This window comes from Ursus arctos, unplaced genomic scaffold (assembly GCF_023065955.2).
Source record: "Ursus arctos isolate Adak ecotype North America unplaced genomic scaffold, UrsArc2.0 scaffold_5, whole genome shotgun sequence".
Taxonomy (NCBI): Eukaryota; Metazoa; Chordata; class Mammalia; order Carnivora; family Ursidae; genus Ursus; species Ursus arctos.
Window position 1 is genome coordinate 69,961,950 of NW_026623067.1, and position 24,689 is coordinate 69,986,638.

Consider the following 24,689-nt stretch of genomic DNA (forward strand, 5'->3'; position numbering starts at 1 on the left):
GATATAAAACCATTCTCTGGAATTTGATTAAATTTAGAAATAAACTTAAGATATTTTCCTTGATATAAACTGATAAGGTGAAGTGGAAGACGAACAACAAACAGGACAAGAATATATACTTTTTCACTAGAGGGCATTTTAATGAAATGTAACTCACTAACCATTTCAACATATTAGTGTTGAAATTAACAGTTGTTTATTTAAAAGATAATTTTCCAGTTAGAGTAGGTTGAGTGAATTATGCAGTATCTCAAATAAAGGGATACCAGCCAGTAATTAAAATATTGACAAAGAATGAAATATTCTCAAAGATATTAACAAGCCACTTCACCTCTTTCTAACACATGCATGTTTCATTATAGTACCGATAAGTAACAAATAAAAGGTTCAGTGGAAGAAGGCATCCCTGAATCTGGTACTTTTCCTAAACTGTATATTTTGACATTACAGAAAATATCCCTACAGACCTATATCCAAAGCTCCTAGTCAAAACTAATCAATTTATATTTGACATTTATAAACCATCTACTTCAAACCAATTCCTACCCACTCAACATTCACTTCACTTATAAAACGTTCCTTGTTAAAAAACATATGCACAACTCCAAAGCAGCCTTCAACATGCTCAACCGTGACCAAGAATTTGAGGGTCTCGCCCCCACTGAAAATGTATTCATCTCATCTCTACAGCCCTAAACCCACTCCCCAGAGATTGCCTAACATGGCAGGCTTTCAAGATATGTTGAATATTACCTTTTAGATGAAATAAAAGGATAAAGCATAAATTTGCACACTGTACTTCACTACATTAAAGTTCCTAATATGTGCCAAGCAAGCACTGAACTTTAGAATAAAGAAGAAAACTATTCACTTGACAATCAACAGACAATATACTGTATCTCAGAGAAAGAGGTTTATCTATTCAAAATAATCCTCTCAATTTAATGCAATAGGTACATGTTAGAAATGATTCATCAAACAAATTTAAAATAAAAATTTCAGCTTAACTCTAAATTTTAAGCCATATACAAAAGCCAAGAAAATTTAATGTGTGCTCCTAATGGTAACTATTAGAAAGATGCACTTATTGTGAATACTGTACTGTACTGAATAATTAAACATACTAGAATCAAAGTAGTTCTCTGTCACTAATAGCAGTCAGACAAGCCCTCTCTGGGACTCATTCCTTATCTATAAAATGACAAGAGTTGGCAAATGATCTCCAAAATCTTCACAATCTTATTGTTGATGACCACAATATTTTAATTAAATACACCAGTGGATTGTTGGCATTCACATATTTACCATTTTTTTTAACGATTTTTATTTATTCATTTGACAGACAGTCAGCAAGAGAGGGAACACAAGCAGGGGGAGTGAGAGAGGAAGAAGCAGACTCCCAGTGGAGCAGGAAGCCTGATGTGGGGCTCGATCCCAGAACGCCGGGATCACGCCCTAAGCTGAAGGCAGAAGCTTAACGACTGAGCCACCCAGGCGCCCCTACATATTTACCATTTCTAAACCACCTTCAAAGCCTGTGAGGTATAGTTACTGCTAATAGGAATAATTATCCCTACTTTACAAGGATTAAACGAACTAACATTTATAAAAGAAGTGAAAAATCAGAGCTCCACATTGATGTGAAGGAGTACACCTAGCCCACTGCCCAGCATTCTCTTAATAAACATTCAACTTAGTGGAATTATGATGGAGCAGAATCGTCCAATGTGACTTTTCTTTTAGGAAAAAAAAGGCAGGAAAGTGTGACATTGCTTTTCTAAGTAGATCACTGTATTTGGGCAAACAGTGGCAATCAAAAGGTAAAAGATAACAAAACCCAGCTAAGCCGTATGTAAAGGGCAGACACAGATAACTACATAAAAAAAAAAAAAAAAGCAAGCAGATTAGTATTTCAAAAGGCTTCTACTACTTATCAAAGAGATAAAAAGCATTGTTTATTTAAAAAAGAAAAGCAGCCAGGCCCTGCATAGCCTTATAATGCCTTATTTGTGACATCAACTGATGGCAGTCTATACTTATATATTTATAATACAGAGCACAACAGCTTGTTGAAGCTCTTCTTCGTAAGTTATTTCTGGTGGAGAAAAGTCTCCCTTTCTCTCTCCAATGTGCTTAGTATTTTCCACCTGATCTTTTCTTCACAGTCCAAACCTCTCTACTTCAAAGAATTTATTGCAAAGACTCATCAATATCATCTAGAGCTTCTACTTGCATCCCTAAAAGATCTTTATAATAAATAGTTTATGGTCAACTGGAAGAAACATAGGAAGGTGACTTTTAAAACCCTCCTAGCAGTAAAAACCTTTATCATGTGTGCTGAACATATGGGAGGGAAAGCAAGGTAGCCTACAATAAGTTCTTTTTTTTGCAGTTCAGGGAAAATACTAAGTTCTAGTTGCAAACAAGTAGTCCAAGTGAAAGGAAAAGGAGCAAGGCAATCCTTAGAGCCCTCAAAAAAAGAAATGGGCTAACTGTGAGACAGGCTTAAAATAAGCCTGACACTCTACTTACAATGATAAGAAATTCCAATTCATCACCAGTTCTCTAATTACTCCTCACCTGATCAGTGTTACTAGAAGTTCATCCCCAAGTGCAATGGCAACTAATACTGTATGGGAGGGAGTGCCTTAACTGGAAGCAGCTAAGGTGGAGGGAACATGAAGGACTGAATCCTTACCATGACTGCAGCAGTGTCAGACATGTTTGGCACCTAAGTCAGGCTAAACATTAGTGCTACGCAGGTCAGTAACAATTTCTCTAATATTATCTGAGATGTAATATTAGTTATTAACTAGGTTGGGAAAGATTTTCTAGAAATGTAAGAGCATAATATTATTTCTATGGGAAAATGTTTTAGAAATTAATCCTCTCCTAAGTTAAAACCTATCAAATATAAGTAAGACTGTCACAGCAGTACAATGGTCAAACCACCTGGGTTAAAGTCAAATTCCACCACCACTAGCTGTATGATTTTGGAAGAGTTACTCCAATCTTCCTATGCCTCCACTTCTACACCTGTATGTAAAAAAACGGTGGTTTAAAAAAAATCCAAGATTAAATACTTCATGAATATTTAAGTAAGTTAATGTAAGTAGAGTAGGTAAATACTAACACCTAAATAAATGTCACTATTACTGTTATTGAGGAAAAGTAAAATTCAATTTCTTACCCACCTAACAAACTTCTACTTACCCTTAAAAGACTTAATCCAATCAATCTTTTGTGAAACTTCTTAAACTCCAAATTGAATATACCCTTCCTTGTCTCTTCAATGTACATTCAACTAAATGTACATCAACAATATTCAGTTTCACATAGAACCTTGAGTCAAACCACAGAGGTCATCTACTTCTAGTTCAAGCACACTTACCATACCATATATTTATTGTACCTTCACCAGTCATTTTTAAAAATACATATGTACGGGGGCACCTGGGTGGCTCAGTCGGTTTAGTGTCTGCCTTTGGCTTGAGTCGTGATCCCAGGGTCCTGCCATTGGGTCCCGCATCAGACTCCCTATTTGGTGCGGAGTCTCTGCTTCTCCCTCTCCCTCTGACCTTCACCCCTCCTTGTGCTCTCACGCGCTCTCTCACTCTGTCAAGTGAATAAATTAAAAAATCTTAAAAAAAAAAATGTGTGTACAAGAAGATTGGTTTTTCCTACTACCTAAAGATTTTTAAAAAATAAAACTTTATAATCAGACATTAAGATTCTGAGTCTCAATATCAAAATATCAAAAGCTGAAATGATTTCAGGTTTCTGAGTCTTCTGTTTATGAGCAAAACATAAAGATATTTTAATCTATTTTAATAATGGAATTACTAAGCCTTTTATATTAACTGAAAGACACGAATGTAAAATCAGGATATTCTGAGTGAATGAGCTGTATTCTCTCCAGAACTATAGTTAACTTAGAAGACTAAAAAATAGGTGGCATAAGCACACCTGGGTGGCTCAGGTGGTTAAGCATCCGACTCTTGATTTTGGCTCAGGTCACAGTATCAGGGTCCTGAGATCTGGCCCTGGGTCGAGCTCCAGTCTCAACAATGGAGTCTGCTTGAGATTCTCTCTGTCCCTCTGCCCCTCCCCACCCCTAATCTCTCTCTCTCTCTAAAATAATCTTAAAAAAAAGTAAATTAAAAAAAATAAAAATAGGTGGCATAAATCAATCTATTAAATATCACCTACTATTACAAAGGTTTTTATTTATTTATTTATTTTTTTAAGATTTTATTTATTTATTCGACAGAGCTAGAGACAGCCAGCGAGAGAGGGAACACAAGCAGGGGGAGTGGGAGAGGAAAAAGCAGGCTCATAGCAGAGGAGCCTGATGTGGGGCTTGATCCCATAACGCCAGTATCACACCCTGAGCCAAAGGCAGACGCTGAACCGCTGTGCCACCCAGGCGCCCCAAGGTGTTTTTTTTTAAAGCATACTTTCCTGTACACTATTTAGAAAAATGATTAATATTTAACTTTATTAAGAGAATTACACAGCTACAGACAATATAAGCTTTGTTCCCAATATTACATTATTTTTTAGGGTACAGTTCATAAATATGTGCTCATAGATACCAGGCATATACACTAAGTATATAAAGTCATATTTGTTCCAATGTCACCTCTTCATTGAGGCTTTCCCTGAATGCCCTATCTAAAATAACCACCCTCAACATTTTCTATCCCTTACCCTTACTTTATCTTTCTTTGTTGCATTTATCACTACCAACATATATTATGTCTCATTTGATTATCATCAGAATCTCCCAGTAAAACATAAGCTCCACAAAGGCAGGACTGTCTGTTTAATAAACAGTTATATCCCTGTTGCCAAGAATACAGATATAGCTGACATACAGATAGTGCTTAATAATGAATGACTGAATAATACTTTTGAGATAAGAGCATTATTTTTTAAATGCTTGGTGAAACAAAAAAGTACTATTCCAATCAAAACCAAGAGAATGCTCATTTTACCAGAACTTCAAAATTTTTTTTCCTAACTCAAGGGCAGGTGGTACATAAAGAACAGAAAGACAATTTACAGACAAGTTTATTTCTTCTAAGTTTGTTTGCAGCAAGTTGTGTTCATGCTTGATTTAGTAACATGGGCAAAACCACAGCACAATATTAAGAAGATAAAAAAAAATCTCTCTTAGAAATGAACACTTTCAAAGATCTTCTGATTTTCTAAAATCAACTAAACTTGCTTTATGTTTTTACTCCAGGGCAAACTAAATTATTTAAAAAGTGGACCATAGTCCAGAGTATAAGCTAGTCTTTAAGAATTAATCTTGAGTCCACCAAATGCTAACCAAGAGAACAGTCTCTACTTTTTTTTTTTTTTTAAGAGAAGAAGCCAGAAAGGGGTGGAGAGAGGCAGAAGGAGATTCTTAGATCTTAAGATCGATGTGGGGCTAGATCTCACAACCATGAGATCATAACCTCAGCCAAAATCAAGAGTCAGATGCTTAACCAACAGAGGCACCCAAGCACCCTGAGCAGTGTCTACCATTATTTGAGCTAATCCTCTTTAGTAGAGAAGCAGTGAAGGAGAGAAGTCACAGGAAAAATCAGAGAAATGAGTAGAAACACACATCTCTGCCACTGTATGGTTAACTGATAAAACCTGAGAATTTATCCCTCAAGCTACACATGTCCAATCACCAAGAAAAACCACATTCTGGGTCATAAAACACACCTTAACGAATTTAAAAGAACAGCAATCATACAATGTCTGCCCTCAGATCACAATGGAATTAAACTGGAAATCAGTAACAGAAAGGTAACTGAAAAATCCCAAAACATGTCAAGACTAAACAACACATTTTTAAATAACACAAGGGTCAGAACCAAGACAAATTCAAAATATTTTTAATTAAATGAAAATACAACTAATCAATTTATGGGATGCAGCAAAAGCAGTAAATGGAAATTTACAGCACTGAATGCAAATATTAGAATAGAAGATCTAAAATCAAACACTTAAAGTTCCACCTTAGGAAACTAAAAAAAGAGCAGATTAAATCCAAAATAAACAGAAGCAAAAAAAAAATAATAATTAGAGCAGAAATCAATAAAATTGGAAAGAAATCAATACAGAAAATCAATGAAACCAAAAACTGGTTCTCTGAGAAGATTGACAGAATCAGTAAACCTCAATCCAGGCTAACTGAGAAAAAGAGAGGACACAAATTACTAATACCAGAAACAAAAGTGGGGACATCACTACAGACCCTGTAGACATTAAAAGAATAATAGAGGAGCGTTATGAATGGCTCTATGCCCACAGATTTTATTTCATTCTACTTTTTAAAGATTTTATTTATTTATTTGAGAGAGAAAGAGCACGTGTGTATGCCTGCAGTGGGGGAAGGGACAGAGGTAGAGGAAGAAGCAGAATCCCTGCTGAACAGGGAGCCCAACTTGAGGTTCAATCCCACGACCCTGAGATCATGAGCTGAACCAAAGGCACTCTTTCTCTCAAATTAAATAATAAAAATCTTCAAAATAAATAAATAAAACAGAAGTAAAATCAAGGTGTCCCAAGGCTTCACTCTCCATTCTGGAGTAGCATTTAAGACAGTAGTGAAATACCTGCCCAAACATGTGTACAGATTCCTACATGATATATTAAAAAAAAAAAAGAGAGAGAGAGAGAGAGAGACAATAAAACAAATGCAACTTGAAAAATCAAAAGGGGGGGTGCCCAGGTGGCTCAGTCAGTTAAGTATCTGCCTTCAGGCTCAGCTCATAATCCCAGGATCCTGGGATGGAGCCCCACATCAGCTCTCTGCTCAGCAGGGAGCCAGCTTCTCCCTCTCCCTCTGCCTAACACTCCCCCTGCTTGTGGTTTCTTCTCTGTCAAATAAATAAAATCTTTAAAAAAACAAAAAAGGAAAAATCAAAAAGATAAAGAAAAAAGTGAAAATCAGACTAAATTTTATTTAATCAGAAACATGTACTTATTCTGAAAAATGTCCTGAAGTCATAGAATCAGAAATGTGAGAGTCAGAAGGTGTTTTAATTTCCATCAAGCCCCACTTCTCTTAATGAGGAGGAAACCGGAAGGCTTACCAAGTTGAGTGATTCTGTCAAATTCATATAACTAATAATGGGCAGAGTCTGGGTCTTTTGAGTTCAAGTACTACATGCTTTGCGTATCATTAGGCCCAAGCAGTGCAAAGGTTCTTAATTTAACCAAGCTGTATTCAAAATAAATTCAACCCCTCACTTCATTTGATGGCTAACCCCCCCCCCTTTTTTTTGGTATTCCAAGCACTGACCAAACTTGCATATACAGACATTATCAATTTCATGACTGGGAACACTAAAGTGGAGTCAACACAGAAATATAAGCAGTATCAGAATGGAGCCAACGGCCTTACTGGTAGTTAGTGACATTCTTCAGGTGACATTCTCTTAAGTGACATTCTGAGAAACAGCATGAGTTTACCTTAACCTAAAACAAAATCAGAATTTTTGAGATGGCAGGAGATGGGTTCTTTTTTCTAGTATTACATAATGCTGGGAGTAAATTCACACTGAGCTTCTTTGAGACTACTTTAAGGGTTTTTATTATACTTTTTCTTCAACTTTTCAGACCAAGAAGTCAAAAATTGAGCTTAAATTTAAGATGTGGAGCTCTAAGTTTCAGTCCAGACTATGTCAAACTATTGTTACCCTAGATAAACCAATGCTTATTTCTATACCTTAGATTCTTCCTTATGTAAAATTAGGGAGGTTGGGGGAGAGGGGTGGAGGTGGTTGGGCTAACTATTGCCTATCTTTGTCTAATTTCACTTAGAAAAAAAAAAAAAACCTCTTTATGAATACAAAGTGTTATTATTCGGAGGTTAAACACACACACAGTGCCTAAGAGTCATAGGTTACGTTAGCTGATAGAGTGCATTAGAAACCACATTATTTTGAAGTTCTTTTCTTTCACATTAAGTTTCTGAAAGTCATTCAAAAGTCCAACATCAAACACAATAGCTGAACAATGTCAACATCTGGTCCTGAAAAAGCATGGTACACTGAGGCTAAATTCCAAGACAGAATGCCCTCCGGATGAGAATTTGAAATCTTTTATATAGTCAAATAATTGACAATGCTGAACTTTACCAGACTCCTGTGATCTTGGAAAATAGCAAAGGTTAAGAAATACCCCCACGCCCTTTTGTGCTATGGAAAGAGCTTACTGCAATGAACCACCGGTCCCCACAGGACTTAGGTAAGACTCAAAGATGCCCCACTTGTTTACCCATGACAAGGTCAGAGACAAAGCCTGCAAATTCCCATTTTTCGCTTCAAAAATGACTGGATGAATGGCATGTCCCCATAGATCAACTGGAACAAAATATTTGTTATTCAAATTCTGGTTAAGATCCTCTTTCCCCAGGTTCCTGAACTTTGGCCCACGCTAGGTCTAAACCAGCATAAACCTCTCTGGACTGAGGGTAAAACAATCTGATCTACTCTTCAGTGGTACTTCCCTTTCATCTCACTTCCCCACACTTAGTTCTTCCTAGGATTGCTTTACCCCTCCCTAATAAAAAGAAAAACCTTTTTGCTTAACCTTTGAAACTCTTGCATATCTTACGGTTAGGGCATTTTTCCTATTTCCCCGAGCCCCTGCAATATCCCTTTCCAATAAAATCTCTCCTAAGCCTGAATCACCCTTCCCAATTTCAAATGGGCTGAGTTTGAAAGATAAGCTGACTTTGCCCTTTCTCTTAGTGACAGGTGTTGCTCCTCTACGAAGGGATCCGTTGTGTCCACCTCGACAAGCTAAAGGGATTTCTAAGATCTTAAGTTCTTGGCTACTACCAAGCAGCTGAGAAAAAGGGAGGGGCGGAGATGATCCACCCGGCAAGGTCAACTCTGAGACCACCTGGCGCCACATACCGTACACAGCGAATGGGCCAGGAATATTCTGGCTACCTACTCCATACTCCTAGACAAATTTCACGGTTGGGCAGCTCAGATGCCGCTTCCTCAGGGGCCCAGGAGCTCCGGGACAGGTGGGGAGTCCTGCCCCCGCGGTTCATCCCATTACTCTCGCCCGCTCCATCCTCAGCTAGGCACCCGACTGGCTACCTTCACAGGACTAACCTCCTGGCCCCTAGCTTCCCAATGTTGTTACTCCAGCCTTCACAGGAAGACTCACCATGGCGCCAAGGACAGGTCGTGGGCCGGACGCCCTGGAGTCCCCGGACCGTCCTGGACCTTCCCTCCCCACCCTGCAGCCAGGAGCCTCTTAAACAACGCGAGGGAGAGAGTTTTCCGGCTCTGACGGAAGTTCTGCCCGCGCGGGACAGGAAGTCCCTCCCCTCTCTTGAACGCCGGCGACCCCACGCCACGCAGAGGTGAGGATACGCAGGACGTCCTCTAATGCTACTTCCGTGGGTGCTAGGTTAGAAGCTGGGGGCGGTGCTGACCTTGAGAACGCGCGAGGGAGGCGCAGGCGCAGCACAGGTAGGTGGGCGGGCGGCGCGCGGTTGCAACGCCTGAGGATCCGGAGGTAGGTTGGGTTGTTCTGGCCGAGCGCATCCTTGCCCTGGGAGGTGATGCAAGCGCAGGTTCATGAACTGGGTGGGAGCCGACCCCAACAGTAATTGCTTCAGCCGAGCCACGCCCTTTCTTTTTACCTTTTCCTTTTCCAGGCTGACCGTCCTTGGAGACTTCCGGATCTCCACAGACCTGTCTGTCCCTGTGTCGTCTTTTTCACCTGCTTTAGTGCGTCCTGCAGCTCTCCCCTTCCTCAGGGCAGTGGAGTATGATCCTGAGACATTTCTTCTCTATTCATATGTACTGGTGGAAACCAGAAGAACATCTACCAAGACCAGAGAAACCAGGAGGAGGATTCTGCCTATTGGAAAATACATTCCAATATGGACGGTTTCCTTTTATTAAAAAAAAAAAAAAAAAAAAAAAAAAAGATATGTATAATCAGCTGAAAAAAAGTGAAACCCATGTACCCCTTAAATTTGTGTTGTTTTCCTCAAAATTTGTACCCTTCAACTCTTTGCCTTTTTATTTGGCTATAAGTCACAGTACTGGAGGCAGGGTTGAAGTGGATATACAGAACACCTTTAACCCAGAAATTAGTCTCACAACTTGGGGATCTTTGCTTAAGACGTGACTATCTACAATTTCATTTATAGTATCTCTTATGCCACTGTCTAGTTTTGTCATAAAGCTGGAATTGAGGAGCTAAACTAGGAAAGCTTCACAAGAGGTTAAGAAGTTTGGGCAGGCGGGCGTGGCTATGGGTGTTTGTTTCACCCTCCTTGTCAAAATACCTGGAGAGCATGCTATCCAAACTATAAATGGTTAGAAGACCCTTGGAATCACTTCTTAGCCATCCAGAAGCAGCATGCACAGGGCAATTGCTTTATATTAGAAAGGTGGCTAGAGACTGAGTGTATAAGTTGTTTTTACTTCAAATTTTCTTCTGGGGGGTGATGAATAATGTGGCAGACAAGATAGAGGAATTATTAAGTACTAACATTGGAAACAGCTGGAGGTGGGGAAGGGCTGGGAAATAGTTTGTGAAACAGACCTGCTGAGAATCAATCCAGAACTTCCCTGAGGGTTCTACCTCTGCTGTATAGGGACCACGTTGTAAATAGACAAGCCCCAGGGCATCTGCAGATGCTAAGTGTGGTAGAGAAGGATTGGAGTTGTTCTGCTTGTGTATCTGTGGGAAGCAGCTGCTATCCTTGAGGAAGAAAAGGTGGAGAAGGAAACTGGCTATCAGTCTGTCAGTGACAACATATTCTGTGAAGTCTTACTCTTTCATTTCTGACACTTTGGTTCTTACATCCGTCCTAAACCTGGCAGCCTCATTGAGGTTCACAAAGCATCTCCTCCTATGTGACAGTAAGACTGGAATTATTATCAGTATGGAATCCATTCCTGCCAGAGTAAAGCCACAAAGGAAATCACAGTCAGTATTCGTTATCTGCTTATCATTTTTAATAGATCATGGGGTTCTGTGTTCCTTATTTGGATTTGATTAGTTCATAAATAACCCTTCGTTAATATCCTTTAATATTCCAATTTCTATTACAATGTGAAAAATCTGTTACAAGTAACGTTTTTTAAAGATTAAAAGGCATATCATATATGTTTAAAAGCAGCATCTCCCAGTGTTTTTTATCCCACAGAATAATTATGTCTTGTATTGTTTACATGTATTGAAGTTGAGGGATTTACCTATTTCCATTCCTTAAAGTAGATGAGAGTCTTTGACGGAGATGCAAGAAAGGGGAAAATTATGAAAGGGAATGAAATATGTGCATGATGGAGATTAGGAAGAAATTCAGTAGTCTTAAAAGGGAATCAGGAGTCCAATTGTCTTGGTTGCTTATTAGCAACCAATTGAGTTGTAATTCTCTGAGTGAGAACTGTTCTCAAATACTTAAGAACACCAACAAAAAGTTAGGTCCTCCTTCAACACCCACACTGAGCTGGAACATTTTCAGCCATTAACACCTATCACTGTTTCAAAGGCCAGCTCCGTATTCTTTGTAAAATGTTTTCCTGATTAACTCCCCTTCTGAGAAATTTCTATTACTTTTTCTTTTCTTTAATAAATATGAATATTATGTGCTTATATGGTGCCTTTGTAATTTCTCCCCAGTATATATTGTTTTCCTAATTAGACACAAATGCCTGGAAAGCTGGGACCTTCTTTTTGTGTCGAACACCTCCTTCTCCTTAAATACCATTTAAATGAATGTTGTGGACAAAATCACTTCAGTTATATTGCTCTTAAAATGCTTTATGGACAAAAGTGTTAGTTGTAGCAATACTTACAATGGTAAAAAATTAGGAACAATCATGGGGCGCCTGGGTGGCTCAGTTGTTAAGCATCTGCCTTCTGCTCAGAGCGTGATCCCAGAGTCCTGGGATCGAGCCCTGCATCAGGCTCCTCTGCTGGGAGCCTGCTTCTTCCTCTCCCACTCCCCCTGCTTGCGTTCCCTCTCTCGCTATCTCTCTGTCAAATAAATAAATAAAATCTTTTTTAAAAAAATTAGGAACAATCATTAGCAATTAGATATTGGTCAAATTCTATCATGTATACTTACTGGAATATTATTTAGCTACTTTTTAAAAGTAATTAGTCTTTCTAATGGAAAAAGTTTATTTTCCAAGTTAAAAGAGCAGGCTACAAAATTGTGACCAGTATGATTGCTTTGATGTGAAAAAAGAAAAAAATCCTAGACATAGAACAAAGAGTAAAAAAGGAAGTAACCAAATATATCAATCACCATTCCTAGAATTACCTTCTAAACCTCTCTGTAAGGGGGTAATTTTAAAAATTTTATTTTCTTTTATTTAAGAATGGATGAAAGGAGTTTCTTTTCTTTCTTTCCCAAAATTATGCTTTGTAACCTCTCTATAATTCTCATCTTCCTAATTTAGGAAAAACAAAACAGACATGCTTTTCAGAAGTATATTGCAACCCTCTAATAATTCAGTAGCCTCCTCTGAAACTTTCCATTATTTACATATTACCATAGTTAAAGCTAGGACCATACCACATACCTAATTAGAATAACTGCTGCAAATTTTACACAAATTATACAATGCACATTTTCAAGGATCACTAACATAATACATAAATGGGATTCTGGTATCATTTGATACCTTTTGCTACTAGGAAAGTCTTTAAACAACTAGCACCAAGAGCAATAAGCAAACAAAATCGTAAGAAAATACCTAACTGTTTAAAACCTAAATTAACTTTTTCCATTCATTAAATATTTATTAAAATAGTTATCTACTTTGTCCCAGTCACTGTTCTAGACTTGGAGAAACAATGGTGAATAGAGCAGACATAGTCCTTACTATGAGGGAATTTACTTTTTAGTAAAATACTTTTTAGTGGTAATTGACCATAAATAAAAATATAGGGTGGTAATAATCCTAGGCAGGAAATTAAAGTAGATGACTATTTTAGATTAGGTAACTAAGGAAAGCTTCTAAGAAAGTGCCATTTAAGCTATTTGACAGGAAAATCCAGCTTTGCAAAAATTGGGGAAATCATGCTTGCAGAGGGGACAATAACGCAAAACCTTAAGGCATGAACTAATTTGGACTTTTTCAGGAACCAAAGAAGCCTACCTGTTTGGAGCATGGTGACTAAGAAAAGAATATGTTTAGGGGGTACTGAAAGCCAGAAAGGATTTGGATTTTATTCTGAGTGTGATGAGAAAGGCATTTTAACCTGAGGAGTGGGATGAAATAATATATTTTTTAAATTTACTCTGATAATATTTTTTAATTGAGGTATTTAATCCACTTACATGTAACACAGTTACTAATATGGGTAGATTTGAATCTATTAAGGCATTATTTGCTCTTTATTTGTCCTATTTCGATTTTGCCCTTTTTTTGCATTCTTTTAGATTAATTTTTACTTACTCTGTTTCTCCCACCCCATCAGCTTGAGAGTTAAATATTCTTTTAGTAGATTGTATTGTACCTCTTCCTGGATGATATAACAACCTGAGAACACATCAACTTCATTTACTACCCCTACCGCATGTTATATACATAACATATACTTAATCTCTTACTTAATGTCTTAAATTCCTCAAGACATCATTTTTATACAATTACTGTGCATTTATATTTACTCAACCATTTACCTTTGTCTCTTGTGCTTTATGACTCCTTGAGTTTCTGAGCTTCTGTCTGGGATCATATTTCTTCTTCCTGAAGAACATGCTTTAGTATTTCCTTTTGAAAATGTCTGCTGGTGATAAATTCAGTTTTTGTATCCTGAAACTATTTATTTCACCCTCATTTTCAAAGAACGTGTTTACTGAATTAGCAGCTATTTCATCATTTTGAAGATACATTGCATTGCTTCTGGCTTCCATAATTTTTTTGAGAAATAATGTCAGTTTTATTTTTGCCCCTTTAAAAGTAATCTTTTTTTCTCTGGCTGCTTTTAAGATGCTTGTCTTAAATTTGAAGCAGTTTTATTATTATCTAACTAAATGTTTTGGGTTTTCTTGGTTTTCTTTTTGAGGTTTGCAATGCATGTTGAGTCTAGGATATGATGTTCTTATTCTGTTTTGGAAAATTCCCAGCTCTTAGATACTGCTTCTCCCCCATTCTTCCCCCTTCTCCTCTCCTTCTGGTACTCCACTTAAATGTGTATTAGATCATTTCACATTATCCCTTACATATCCATTCATTTGTCTCTCATGGTTCATTCTGGATAATTCTTACCTTTTGAGTTCACTGTTTCCTTTTGAATAGTCTCTAATCTCCTGTTAAACCTATCTGTTGAATCATTTATTTCAGTTATTACTTTTTTGGTTGTTGTCAGTTTGGGCATTTCTGTTTTCTGTTTTATGTCTTCCAGTTGTCTAGCAGTTATCTATTTCAATCTGATCTTTTATTTTTTCAAACACATAAGCATAATTATTTTAAAACCTGTGTCTAGTAATTATGGGGTCTGCTATCATCCGAAGCTCCTTTGTTTCTTGTTGTGGTTGTCTCATATTGTCTCATTTAGCTATATATATTTTCTCTCATATATATTTTTTACATTTAATTATTTAAGTAATCTTTACACCCAACGTGGGGCTCAAACTCACGACCCCAAGAACAAGAATCACATGCTCTTCTGATTGAGCAAGCCAGGGACCCCTGTTACTTGTATTTTTTATTTTGTATTACTTATGCTATTTTTATTTATTTATGTTTATTTTTATTTATAACATTTTGTTAAGTTACGTTGTTATTTTTTATTGAATGCCAGAATGAGTATGGGAAGAAATTATACTTTGAGGTCTAAAGTGATATTTTCTGCAGAAAGGATTTTATGTTTCTTGGCAGGGGTTCTGGGCACTAGTAAGCTGAAGTCACTTTAATCAAGTCAGTGATTGAGATGATTAGACTCTTGAGCAGGTCTACTTCTAGTTCATACTTTTTCCCAGGATATAGATCTTTGGGGTCTCAACTTGAAGCCTGTAGAGTTTACCAGAGCAGGCCCTGAACTCCAATCTTTGTCTTTTTAACTCCATGATTTAGTCAGAAGCTCTATTCAAGCTTCTTGGCCATCTTCTCAGGAATCAGCAGATACCTGAGTGGAAAAGCTAACATGAATGCTGGATTCAATAACTCTTTTTTTCTTCTGGAGTTTCCACTGCCTCATTAGCTCTAATGCTGTCAGATGTTTGTTTTATATTTTGTCCAGCTTTTCTAGTTGTTTACAGAAGAAGGACTATTCTAAATTACCAAGTCCATCATTACAAAAAATAGAAATAAAAAATATTTTAAGTACACATGAACCATTTATGAAATTTAATCATAAAAAATCTTTTAAATTTTAAAAGAATTGGTATTATTAGATCCCATTTTCTAATCACAGTATAATTAATTTTGCAGAAAATCTAGGAAACCTCATATATTTGGAAAATAAACTCATTCCCATATAAGCTGGATCAAATCCAAATAGGATTCTTAATGAAAAAGAGAAAATGCATATTCAGAATTGAACAATGACAGAAATACTACATAATGCCTATAGAATGTAGACAGTACTTACAAGGAAATTGAAAACTTTAAATATTAAATTAAGGAAGACTGAAAATTATAGATCTAATAATCTGTCCTAAACCTGAGGGATTAGGAAAAGAGTAATGGAAATAAAATTAATGAATAAAACAAAAAGCAAATACTCTCCTACAGAGAGGCAACAAAGTAAGAAGTTTTACCTTTTAATAATAATACCGACAAATCTTTGACAAGATTACCCAAGAAAGCAAGCAGACACAAAGACTATTAGAAGTGAAAATGGGGGCATTATTACAAATGCTGGAGAGATTGAGGAGATATCATGAACAATTTTATTATAACAAATGGGAAAATATAATTGAACTAGATGGTTCCCAGAAAAATGTAACTTTTCTAAAATTATTCAAGAAGAAATAGAAAATATGAATGGTCTGATTACTGTGTGAGCGACTGAATCAACAGAAATTTTTCAAAGAAGAACATATTGCCCAGAAAAAGACTTTGAAAAAATTAACATAGGCATGGATAAAACCTTTTGCCAAATTAGAATAAAACCTACAACAAACATATTTAACAATGAAATTTTTTTTAAAGATTTTTATTTATTTATTTGACAGAGACAGACAGCCAGCGAGAGAGAGAACACAGGCAGGGGGAGTGGGAGAGGAAGAAGCAGGCTCCCAGTAGAGGAGCCTGATGTGGGGCTCTATCCCAGAACACTGGGATCACGCCCTGAGCCGAAGGCAGACGCTCAACAACTGAGCCACCCATGTGCCCCAACAATGAAATTTTTGGAACAGTCCCTTAGAATCAGGAACAAGTACCATATTGGAGATCCCAGCCAACATTGTATAACAGTAAAAACAAATAAAAAGATAAAAAGATTGAAAATGAAGAAACAATTTACAGATAAATTTTAAAATAAGACTTTATAATGATTCTGGATATAATGTTAATTTCCAAAAGTGAATTGTATTTCTCTCCAGCATAAATGAACTGTTAGAAAATGATTTTTTAAAAGATACCATTTACCATATCATTTTGAAAATATGGATTACATAGGAGTAAATTTATGATTTTAAATTTTTTTCCTTCAAGGGAAAAAATCACAAAACATCAAAGACATCAAAAAATGTCTAATAAGAAAAATAAACCGTGTTCAAGTATTTAGAGACTCTAGAGTTAAGATGGCAAATCTCCCCTACAATGAAAGCAATTGCATTAAAAATCCCAGCTGAGTTTTTCCAGAAACTTGACAGGCTAATTCTGAAGTTTCTATGAAAGCACAAAGGATCAAGAATTTCAAGATACTCCAGAAGCAGATTTAAGATGGAGAGAGTTAACTTGTCAGATAGCCAGAACTATAAAATTATACTAGTTAGGTGTTAATAATAACCAAAAGGTGGAAACAACACAAATGTCTATCAGCTTATCAAAAGATAAACAAAATGTGGTATATCCATACAGTGGAATATTATTTGGCTACAGGAAAGAAATGAAATACTGATAACTGCTATAACATGGATGAAGCTTGCAAATCGTATGTTAAGTGAAAGAAGCCAATCATAAAAGACCACGTTATGTGATTCCATTTATATGACATTTCTGTAATAGGAAATCTACAAAGACAATACATTAGTAATTGCTTAGGGATGGTGAGATTTAGGGAGATGGGAGCACAGGGTAGTAATAGCTAAAGGAAACGGGGTTTCTTTTTGAGGTGATGAAAATGTTCTAAAGTTAACTATGGTAATTGTTGCACACATCTGTGAATATCCTAAAAAGCATCCCATCTTAACACTTTAAATGGGTGTACTGTATGGTATGTGAATTAATTCTCAATAAATCTGTTAAAACTGTAGTAATTAGGATAGTATGATACTGTCTTAGGGATGGAAAAAATGATTTATACTGGAATACAACTCCAGAAAGAGATGTAGTCTTATAAGGAATCTTGATTTAAGACGGAGATGGCATTGCAGGCCATCAGGAAAAGCAAGAGCAAGTCAATAAATGGTGCCAGATAAATACATGAAGAAAATGAAATTGGAACTCCCTGTTTAATACCATGCAGAAAAATCAGTTCAAGGTGAATTAAAATTTAAATATGAAAGGAAAACCCATTAAACCTTCAGAAGATAAGATAGCAAGATTTTCTTTATGATCTTATGGTAGGGAAATGCAAACTCAATACAGAAAAAAGAATTATATTCAAATGCATTAAAAACCTCTGTTTAAAAGACACTATAAGGTCTTGGAGTAGCAGTTGATTTCAGTTAGGCACAGGAAATGTAGAAGATGAGCCTGGAACATTTTGTTTTGCAAGACAGCAAGTAAGCTATCCTAGAATCATGTAAAATGGATTCAGGAGATAACTGAAAAGCATTCCACTGGCCAAAGATGGGACAGTTTTACTGTCAATAAGGACATACAGGTCTATTGAAATTCTGATATCCCCCTGAGCACAGGTTGGAACATATCAAAACAGTGGATTGGAACATATCAAATTATCTAATGTCTTTAAATCCATGGGTTCATAATGACAGTAAAACTAACAAAAAACAGCTACTCGGTTAACACTGGGGGATGCCCTGAAATCAATTCACTATTTTGAAAACCAATTAAAAAAAGTATATATTATAAAATCAATCAAGCATTTGTCCTGCCTTTTTTATGTGCACTGTACCACAGGTAACCAAATAATCAATGAGGTTAAGTTTCTCTATATACATGTATTAATGAATGAAGATAGAATTAGAAAGTTGCCATTTCAAGATTCCTAACGAATAAATAGGTTTATTCATTGTACATCAACAGCTACTAACATGATGAACAAGGAAGCTATATATGCCTCTTAATGGAAAAACACATCATCACCTACCAAAAAATCTTGACAAAAAAATTGAAGGTGGTACTAGGAAATATAGAGAACACGTTAAACACCATGGCTATACAATCAGGAAAATCCAATCTATGGAAAATCATGGGACAAATTAACTTTAACAAATACGTTGCAGGAGAGAGAGAAGATAGAGAAAATGATAGATTAAAAGAGACTTATAAAAGACATATAGGGTGCCTGGGTGGCGCAGTTGGTTGAGCCACTGTCTCTCAGTTTTGGCTCAAGTCGTGGTCTCAGGGTCGTGAGATCAAACCCCACATTGGGCTCCCTGCTTAGTGAGGAGTCTGCTTGAGACTCTTTCTCTTCCTCTGCCCCTTCCCTTTTGTCCATACACGTGCTCTCTCTCTTTCTCTGTCAAATAAATAATTTTAAAAAATAAATAAATAAATAAAAGACATATAAAGTGGTGCCTGACTAGCTCAGTCAGGAGAGCACATGACTCTTAAATCTCAGGGTCATGAGTCAAGTCTCATGTTGGGCGCAGAGCATACTTAAAAGTAAAATAAAACAAAAAAAATAACATATAGAGTGGGGTGCTTGGCTGGCTCAGTTGGTAGAGCATATGACTTCTGATCTCAGGGTCGTGAGTTTAAGCCCCACGTTGTGCACAGAGCTTGATTAAAATAAGTAAATAAATTTAAAAATAAAATAAGATATATAAAGCAATACATGAACTTCCATTACTTATCTACTGTTGTACAACAAATTACCCCAAGAATTAATAGCTTACAACTGAAAAAATACTTATCTCTTACAGTTTCTAAGGGTCAGGAATCGAGGAATGGCTTCATGAGGTATTCAGGGCCCAGAGTTTCTCATGAGTTTCCAGTCAAGCTGTTGGCTGAGCTGCAGTCTTCTGAAGGCTTGACTGGTGATAAAAGATCCACTTCCAAGATGGCTCACTCACAGGGCTGCCTAAGTGTCCTCACGACATAGCGTCCGGATTTTCCCAGAGCAAGTGATCCAAGAAAAAGGAGAAGCCAAAGCCGCTCAAAATGATATGCCATCACTACTCCTATACTCTATTAATCCCACAGACGATCTCTGATGCAGTGAGGAAGGGAACTACCACAATCTGGGCTCCAAAGATTTATTCTTCCAATATTCAAAATACACTCATCCTGTCCCAAAGCCCCTTAAAACTCTCATCCCATTACAGCACCAGCTCAAATCCTAGAAATATAAATCAAGTTCAGGTGTGGATGAGGCTTTTCAGGTATACTTCCTTTTTTTTTTAAGATTTTATTTATTTATTTGACAGAGATAGAGACAGCAGCAAGAGAGGGAACACAAGCAGGGGGAGTGGGAGAGGAAGAAGCAGGCTCACAGTGGAGGAGCCTGATGTGGGGCTCGATCCCATAACGCCGGAATCACGCCCTGAGCCGAAGGCAGACGCTTAACCACTGTGCCACCCAGGCGCCCCTCAGGTATACTTCCTTAAGCACAGCTCCTTAAATGGAGTTTCTCTTGATCTGAAGACCTACAAACTAAAGACACACGATATCTGCGTCCATGCACGTAATGTAAAATGGATAGGGTAACTACTCTCCTGTTCAAAAGGAGGGATATTAGCACACAGATTGACAGAAATTACAAAATCTACCTGGGATCAGGTTGGCAGTTCCTTGATAAAGATTCAAGGCCTGAGAGTAATTTTCCATGACTCTTCACTCTGCCTTCTGATCTCTTGGACCCACTCACTGAGTTACCCTTCTTTGTCCATGTTTACAGCTCTGTAGTTGTCTGCTTGCTTTCTGCCTATAGAAAGTTGGATGTCCGAAAACCTCATTTCATTTGGTATTCTGTTCCTTTCAGTACAGGCTGGAAAACAGCTGGGCAATATAATTCTCTTTATTTTTTTTAAAGATTTTATTTATTTATTTGACAGAGAGAGAGGCAGTGAGAGAGGAAACACAAGCAGGGGGATGGGAGAGGCAGAAGCAGGCTTTCCCCTGAGCAGGGAGCCTGATGCAGGGCTCAATCCCAGAACACTGGGATCATGACCCGAGCCGAAGGCAGACGTTTAATGACTGAGCCACCCCGGTGCCCCAATATAATTCTCTTTAAAAAGTTTCTTTTAAAAAAGTATATTCTGCTAATATAATTCTCTTACAAACTTTGTGGGTTTCCTGTGAATTTTAGTTGAGTTCATGCCATTAGACAAAGCCTTACTAACTACACCCTCAACTTCATATTTTCCTGTTAGTCCCTGGATGTGTTCTTTGTTCAGAGCCATTTTCTAATTTTATCATTCATCATTCATTACTTGGAAAGGTTGGGAATCTTCAACTCTGCAAGTTCTGTCTCCTTATGTTTACCAGTCCTTCCTTTAACTTATCTCCCTCCTCTCATTTTACTGTAGGCAACTAGAAGAAACCAGGTTATATCTTTAACATCTGGCTGGAAAGCACCAGTTTATTAGGCATATTTTTTACTTTACATATGACTTCAGCTGACAAATTTGCTAAACTTTCTGCCACTTTCCTCCAATATTCAGTAAGACTTTTCTAATCTGTTAAGACCTCATCTGCCACCTCCTCAAAGTTATCAAGCATCTATAAACAAATTTCTTCAAGGCTTTTCAAATTTTCACTAACACTGTCCTCCAAGTCCTTCCACTTTCTGCCCACTACCACTTTCAAAGGCACTCTTCCATTTTAGGTATTTGTTACAGCAGTACCTCATTTCCAGGTACCAAAATCTTTACTAATTTTTATTGCTTTATAACAAACTGCCTCAAAACATAATACTTAAAGCAACAGTCATTTCTTATTTCATGCAGTGCGTGAGGGTCAGAAATCCAGAAGCAGCTTAGCTGAATGGTTCTAGCTCAGGGTGTCTTGTGAAGTAGCAATCAAGCTGTTGGTTGGGCTACAATCATCTGACGGTTTAAATGGTCCTAGAGGATTCACTTCCAAGATGGCTTACTGTTGTGGCTATTGCCAAGATGCCTCAGTTCTTTGTTGGCTGCTTGGCATAATACTTTATTTCCTCAGCACACCAAAGAGCTGTCTGGCTTCCCCTAATGCACGTGATTCAAGAGAGAGGGGCAGAGGCTACCATGGCTTTTATGTCTCTTGACCTAGCCTCAAAAGTGACATATCATCACACAGCTATGTGAACAACAGGTTGATCACACACACAAAGATACAATGTGAGTGGGAATTAAGCAAGGGTGTGAATACCAAGGAGTGCGAATCATGGGGTGCCACTTTGGAGCCTACCTAACACAGAATTTTGTCTGGATCATGATTCAAACAAACTTAAAAAAATGTTGTGATAATTAGAAATTTGAATGCTTCCTGAATATTTGATGACATTATGGAATTATAAATTATTTATTATGTTCTAATAGTAATTTTTAAAGGCCCTTTATCTTTTAAAGATACATATTGAAATATTTAGAGATATAATGATATAATATGTGGGATATACTTTAGAATAATAAGAAATGGGGAAAGTGGGTGGTTGTATAAATGAAGCAAGCTTGGTTATGAGTTGATAATAGTTGAAGCTGGATAAAAGGTAAATGGGAGCTCATTATTCTATTCTGCATACTTTTATATATGTTTTAACATTTTCTGTAATAAAAAGCCCAGAAAAAAAAGACACCAAAAGGAAAGTAGAAGACAAGCCATAAACTGAGAGAAAATCATTACAACCCTTATTACTAACAAAAAGATTAGCATTCACATTGTGTAAACAACTACTACAATTTAATTAAAAAAAAAAAAGATAATGCTCTACGCCACACCCCACTACCCCAAACAGGCAATTCATAGAGGAGGAAACCTGACGAAATGCTCAAATACAAGGAAATGCAATTTCACATCTACCACATAAACAAAAATTTAAAAGTCTGACAATATCCCAGAACACATACTTTGCTATTTAGAGTATAAGCTGATATAATCAATTTGGAAAACCATTTGGCATTATCTAGTAACCTTGAAGAGGTTTATCCTCTATGGTCAAGGAGAAGTGTTCCAGGATATATAAGGAAGAAAAATTTTAACAGTATTACTTATAACAATAAAAACTAGAAACAGTTTTTGTCCAAGTCCATGTCCATGTCCATCAACAGTAGAATGGTTAAATACATTGTGTATACTCATATGGAGAATACAACCGTGGAAAAAAAGAGTTTCAAATCCATGGACATGGATGAATCTCTAACAATGTTGAGCAAAAAAGCAATTCACAAAAGAATATTACAGTAGGATTCCACTTCTATAAATTAAAGAACCAATAAAAGTAAACAATATGCTCTTTAAGAGGACTGGTGATGGGTAGTGCGGAGGGCACGTGTTGCATGGTGCACTGAGTGTTATACGCAACTAATGAAGCATCGAGCTTTACATCAGAAACCAGAGATGTACTGTATGGTGACTAACATAATATAATAAAAAACATTAAAATAAAAAAAAAGAGTACAAGCATAAGACACAAATCTATAAATTAAAGTGAATGAATGATAACCACAAAATCAAAATAGTGATTTTCTCTAGAAGGAAGGGAATGGAAGAAGGAAGGGCACACAAGAACATAAAAGTAGTGTGATTTTACATTTTGGTTTAGCCAAAACAGTCCTGGTTTAGCTATTTTTCTGGTGTTATAACTAATAGCACTTACACACTCAAATGTGCTATGGTTTAGATAATAAATTATATGTTCCTCCTTTCAGAAGCAACTTTTTTCCTTCTAATCAAGTGGAGGGCATACAGATGTTCATTGTATTATTCTTCCTCATATCACACATATATTTAACAAACATTCATTTGAAACTAGCCAATATTTACTAATATAATTTTAATTTTAGAGTGACAACATAGTGAAAAAAATCTGTATACAAGATAAATGTAAATAGGATTTGAATGAAACTTTATCATCTGGGTGTATATGAAATAACACACTGTGTGCCCAGCATCATGTTTAGGTCTTTGTAGATATTACTTCATTTTCATAGCAAGAATTTTAGGTAAGTAGTATCTCCCATTTTACACATGAAGAATTTCAGGCACAAAAAGTATATATAACTTAGCCTAAGTCATACTGTAAGTGACAGAGCAGAATTTGAACCCAAGCATTGTGAGACCAAACTACATGCTCTTAACCACAATGCCAGAGTCCATAAAAGATATTCTTAATCTTTTTAGTGTCATGGATCCCTTTGGCAGTCTGGGTAAGCCTATTAAGCCCTTTTTAGAACCATGTTTTAAAATGCATAATATATGCATAGAATCATTAATAAAATAAATATATTAAAATAGAGTAATCAAGACATTCAACAAAAACGTGCTATATATGTGGTTCTTTATTAATGCACCAAATAACAAATCTAGCAGAGGATCTAATAATGTCTAAAATTTAAAAGTAGTGAACCCCCAAAAAACCAAAAAACCTAAACGATAGTAATGTGATGTGAAAATATCTGTGATTTTTATTGGTGAAAAAGTCACCAGTAATTCTAGTAACACTGTCATTGATTGCATATGTTACAATTGAAAGAAATGCTAACTTTCACTTAGAGGGTAGCAAAAATTAAGGTATAATATTTTCCCATGGAAATTCATAGCCCTCTGTGTTAATACTAGTTCATAGACTTTCTGACATATATTTTACTTCAGAAAGGTCGTTTTTCCCCACCCCACCTTGCACTTTCTGGTTTGGGATTGTATTAAAAATGAGATGCACAGACAGAGAGTCCTGTTTCTATAGAAAAGCACAGTGGAAAGAAAGGGTGGAGAGAGGCTCAGAAAGGAGAAGAAATGAGAAGACAAGCAGAATAAAGTGGAGGGAGGCAGAAAAAAGAGGTGTTGTACTTATATGAATGATCCTGAAGGGCTCCCCTACATCCATGACCAGATGGCGGGGGAGTAGGGGACCCCTTTTACAGCCAGTCCCCTGAGTCAAGTTGGATAGGTACCAGACCAGCCTGAACATCCATGGAATCAGCCTGAGACACAGGAAGATACATCTGGATCTCTACAAATGAACATCTCCAGCGCTGAGTATTGAGGTACGAAGCGGGGAGCTGTGAAACCACGCACAGATATCGGAAGATAAGCGGAAGGGGGAGGGAGCTGCCACGTTCGGGCGCCGGGAAGCGGTAGCCACCTGCACGGGGGAGTGGGTGGACTCGCAGACCAGCACCCGCGAGAGAACAGACTGAGACTGTGAGCCAGGGAACACACACGACCAGACTGAAACGGAGCTCCGGTGTG

At 37.0% G+C, this 24,689-nt stretch overlaps 1 protein-coding gene and 1 long non-coding RNA gene across 12 annotated transcripts in view; one reads left to right on the forward strand and one right to left on the reverse strand.

Annotated features, from left to right (window-relative positions):
* TMEM161B (transmembrane protein 161B) overlaps window positions 1-9,759 on the reverse strand; it is a 71,969-nt gene extending 62,210 nt beyond the window's left edge. For 2 of the 3 annotated variants that reach the window (XM_057307132.1, XM_057307131.1), the window contains exons 1-2: window positions 9,671-9,759; window positions 9,190-9,579 (exon numbers count right to left, since the gene is read on the reverse strand). Coding sequence is in view for 2 of the 3 variants with exons in the window: in XM_057307131.1 (XP_057163114.1) it covers window positions 9,190-9,192 (3 nt within the window). In the remaining variant the exon portion in view is untranslated. Of the gene's footprint in view, window positions 1-9,189; window positions 9,627-9,670 lie in introns of those variants that run through there. The other variant, XM_048220795.2, reaches the window with a different exon arrangement.
* LOC113255127 (uncharacterized) overlaps window positions 9,373-24,689 on the forward strand; it is a 43,303-nt gene continuing 27,986 nt past the window's right edge. For 3 of the 9 annotated variants that reach the window (XR_008957503.1, XR_008957497.1, XR_008957499.1), the window contains exon 1: window positions 9,374-9,497. This is a non-coding gene — a long non-coding RNA (uncharacterized LOC113255127). Of the gene's footprint in view, window positions 9,544-24,689 lie in introns of all 9 variants that reach the window. The other 6 variants (XR_008957502.1, XR_008957498.1, XR_008957496.1 and 3 more) reach the window with 3 other exon arrangements.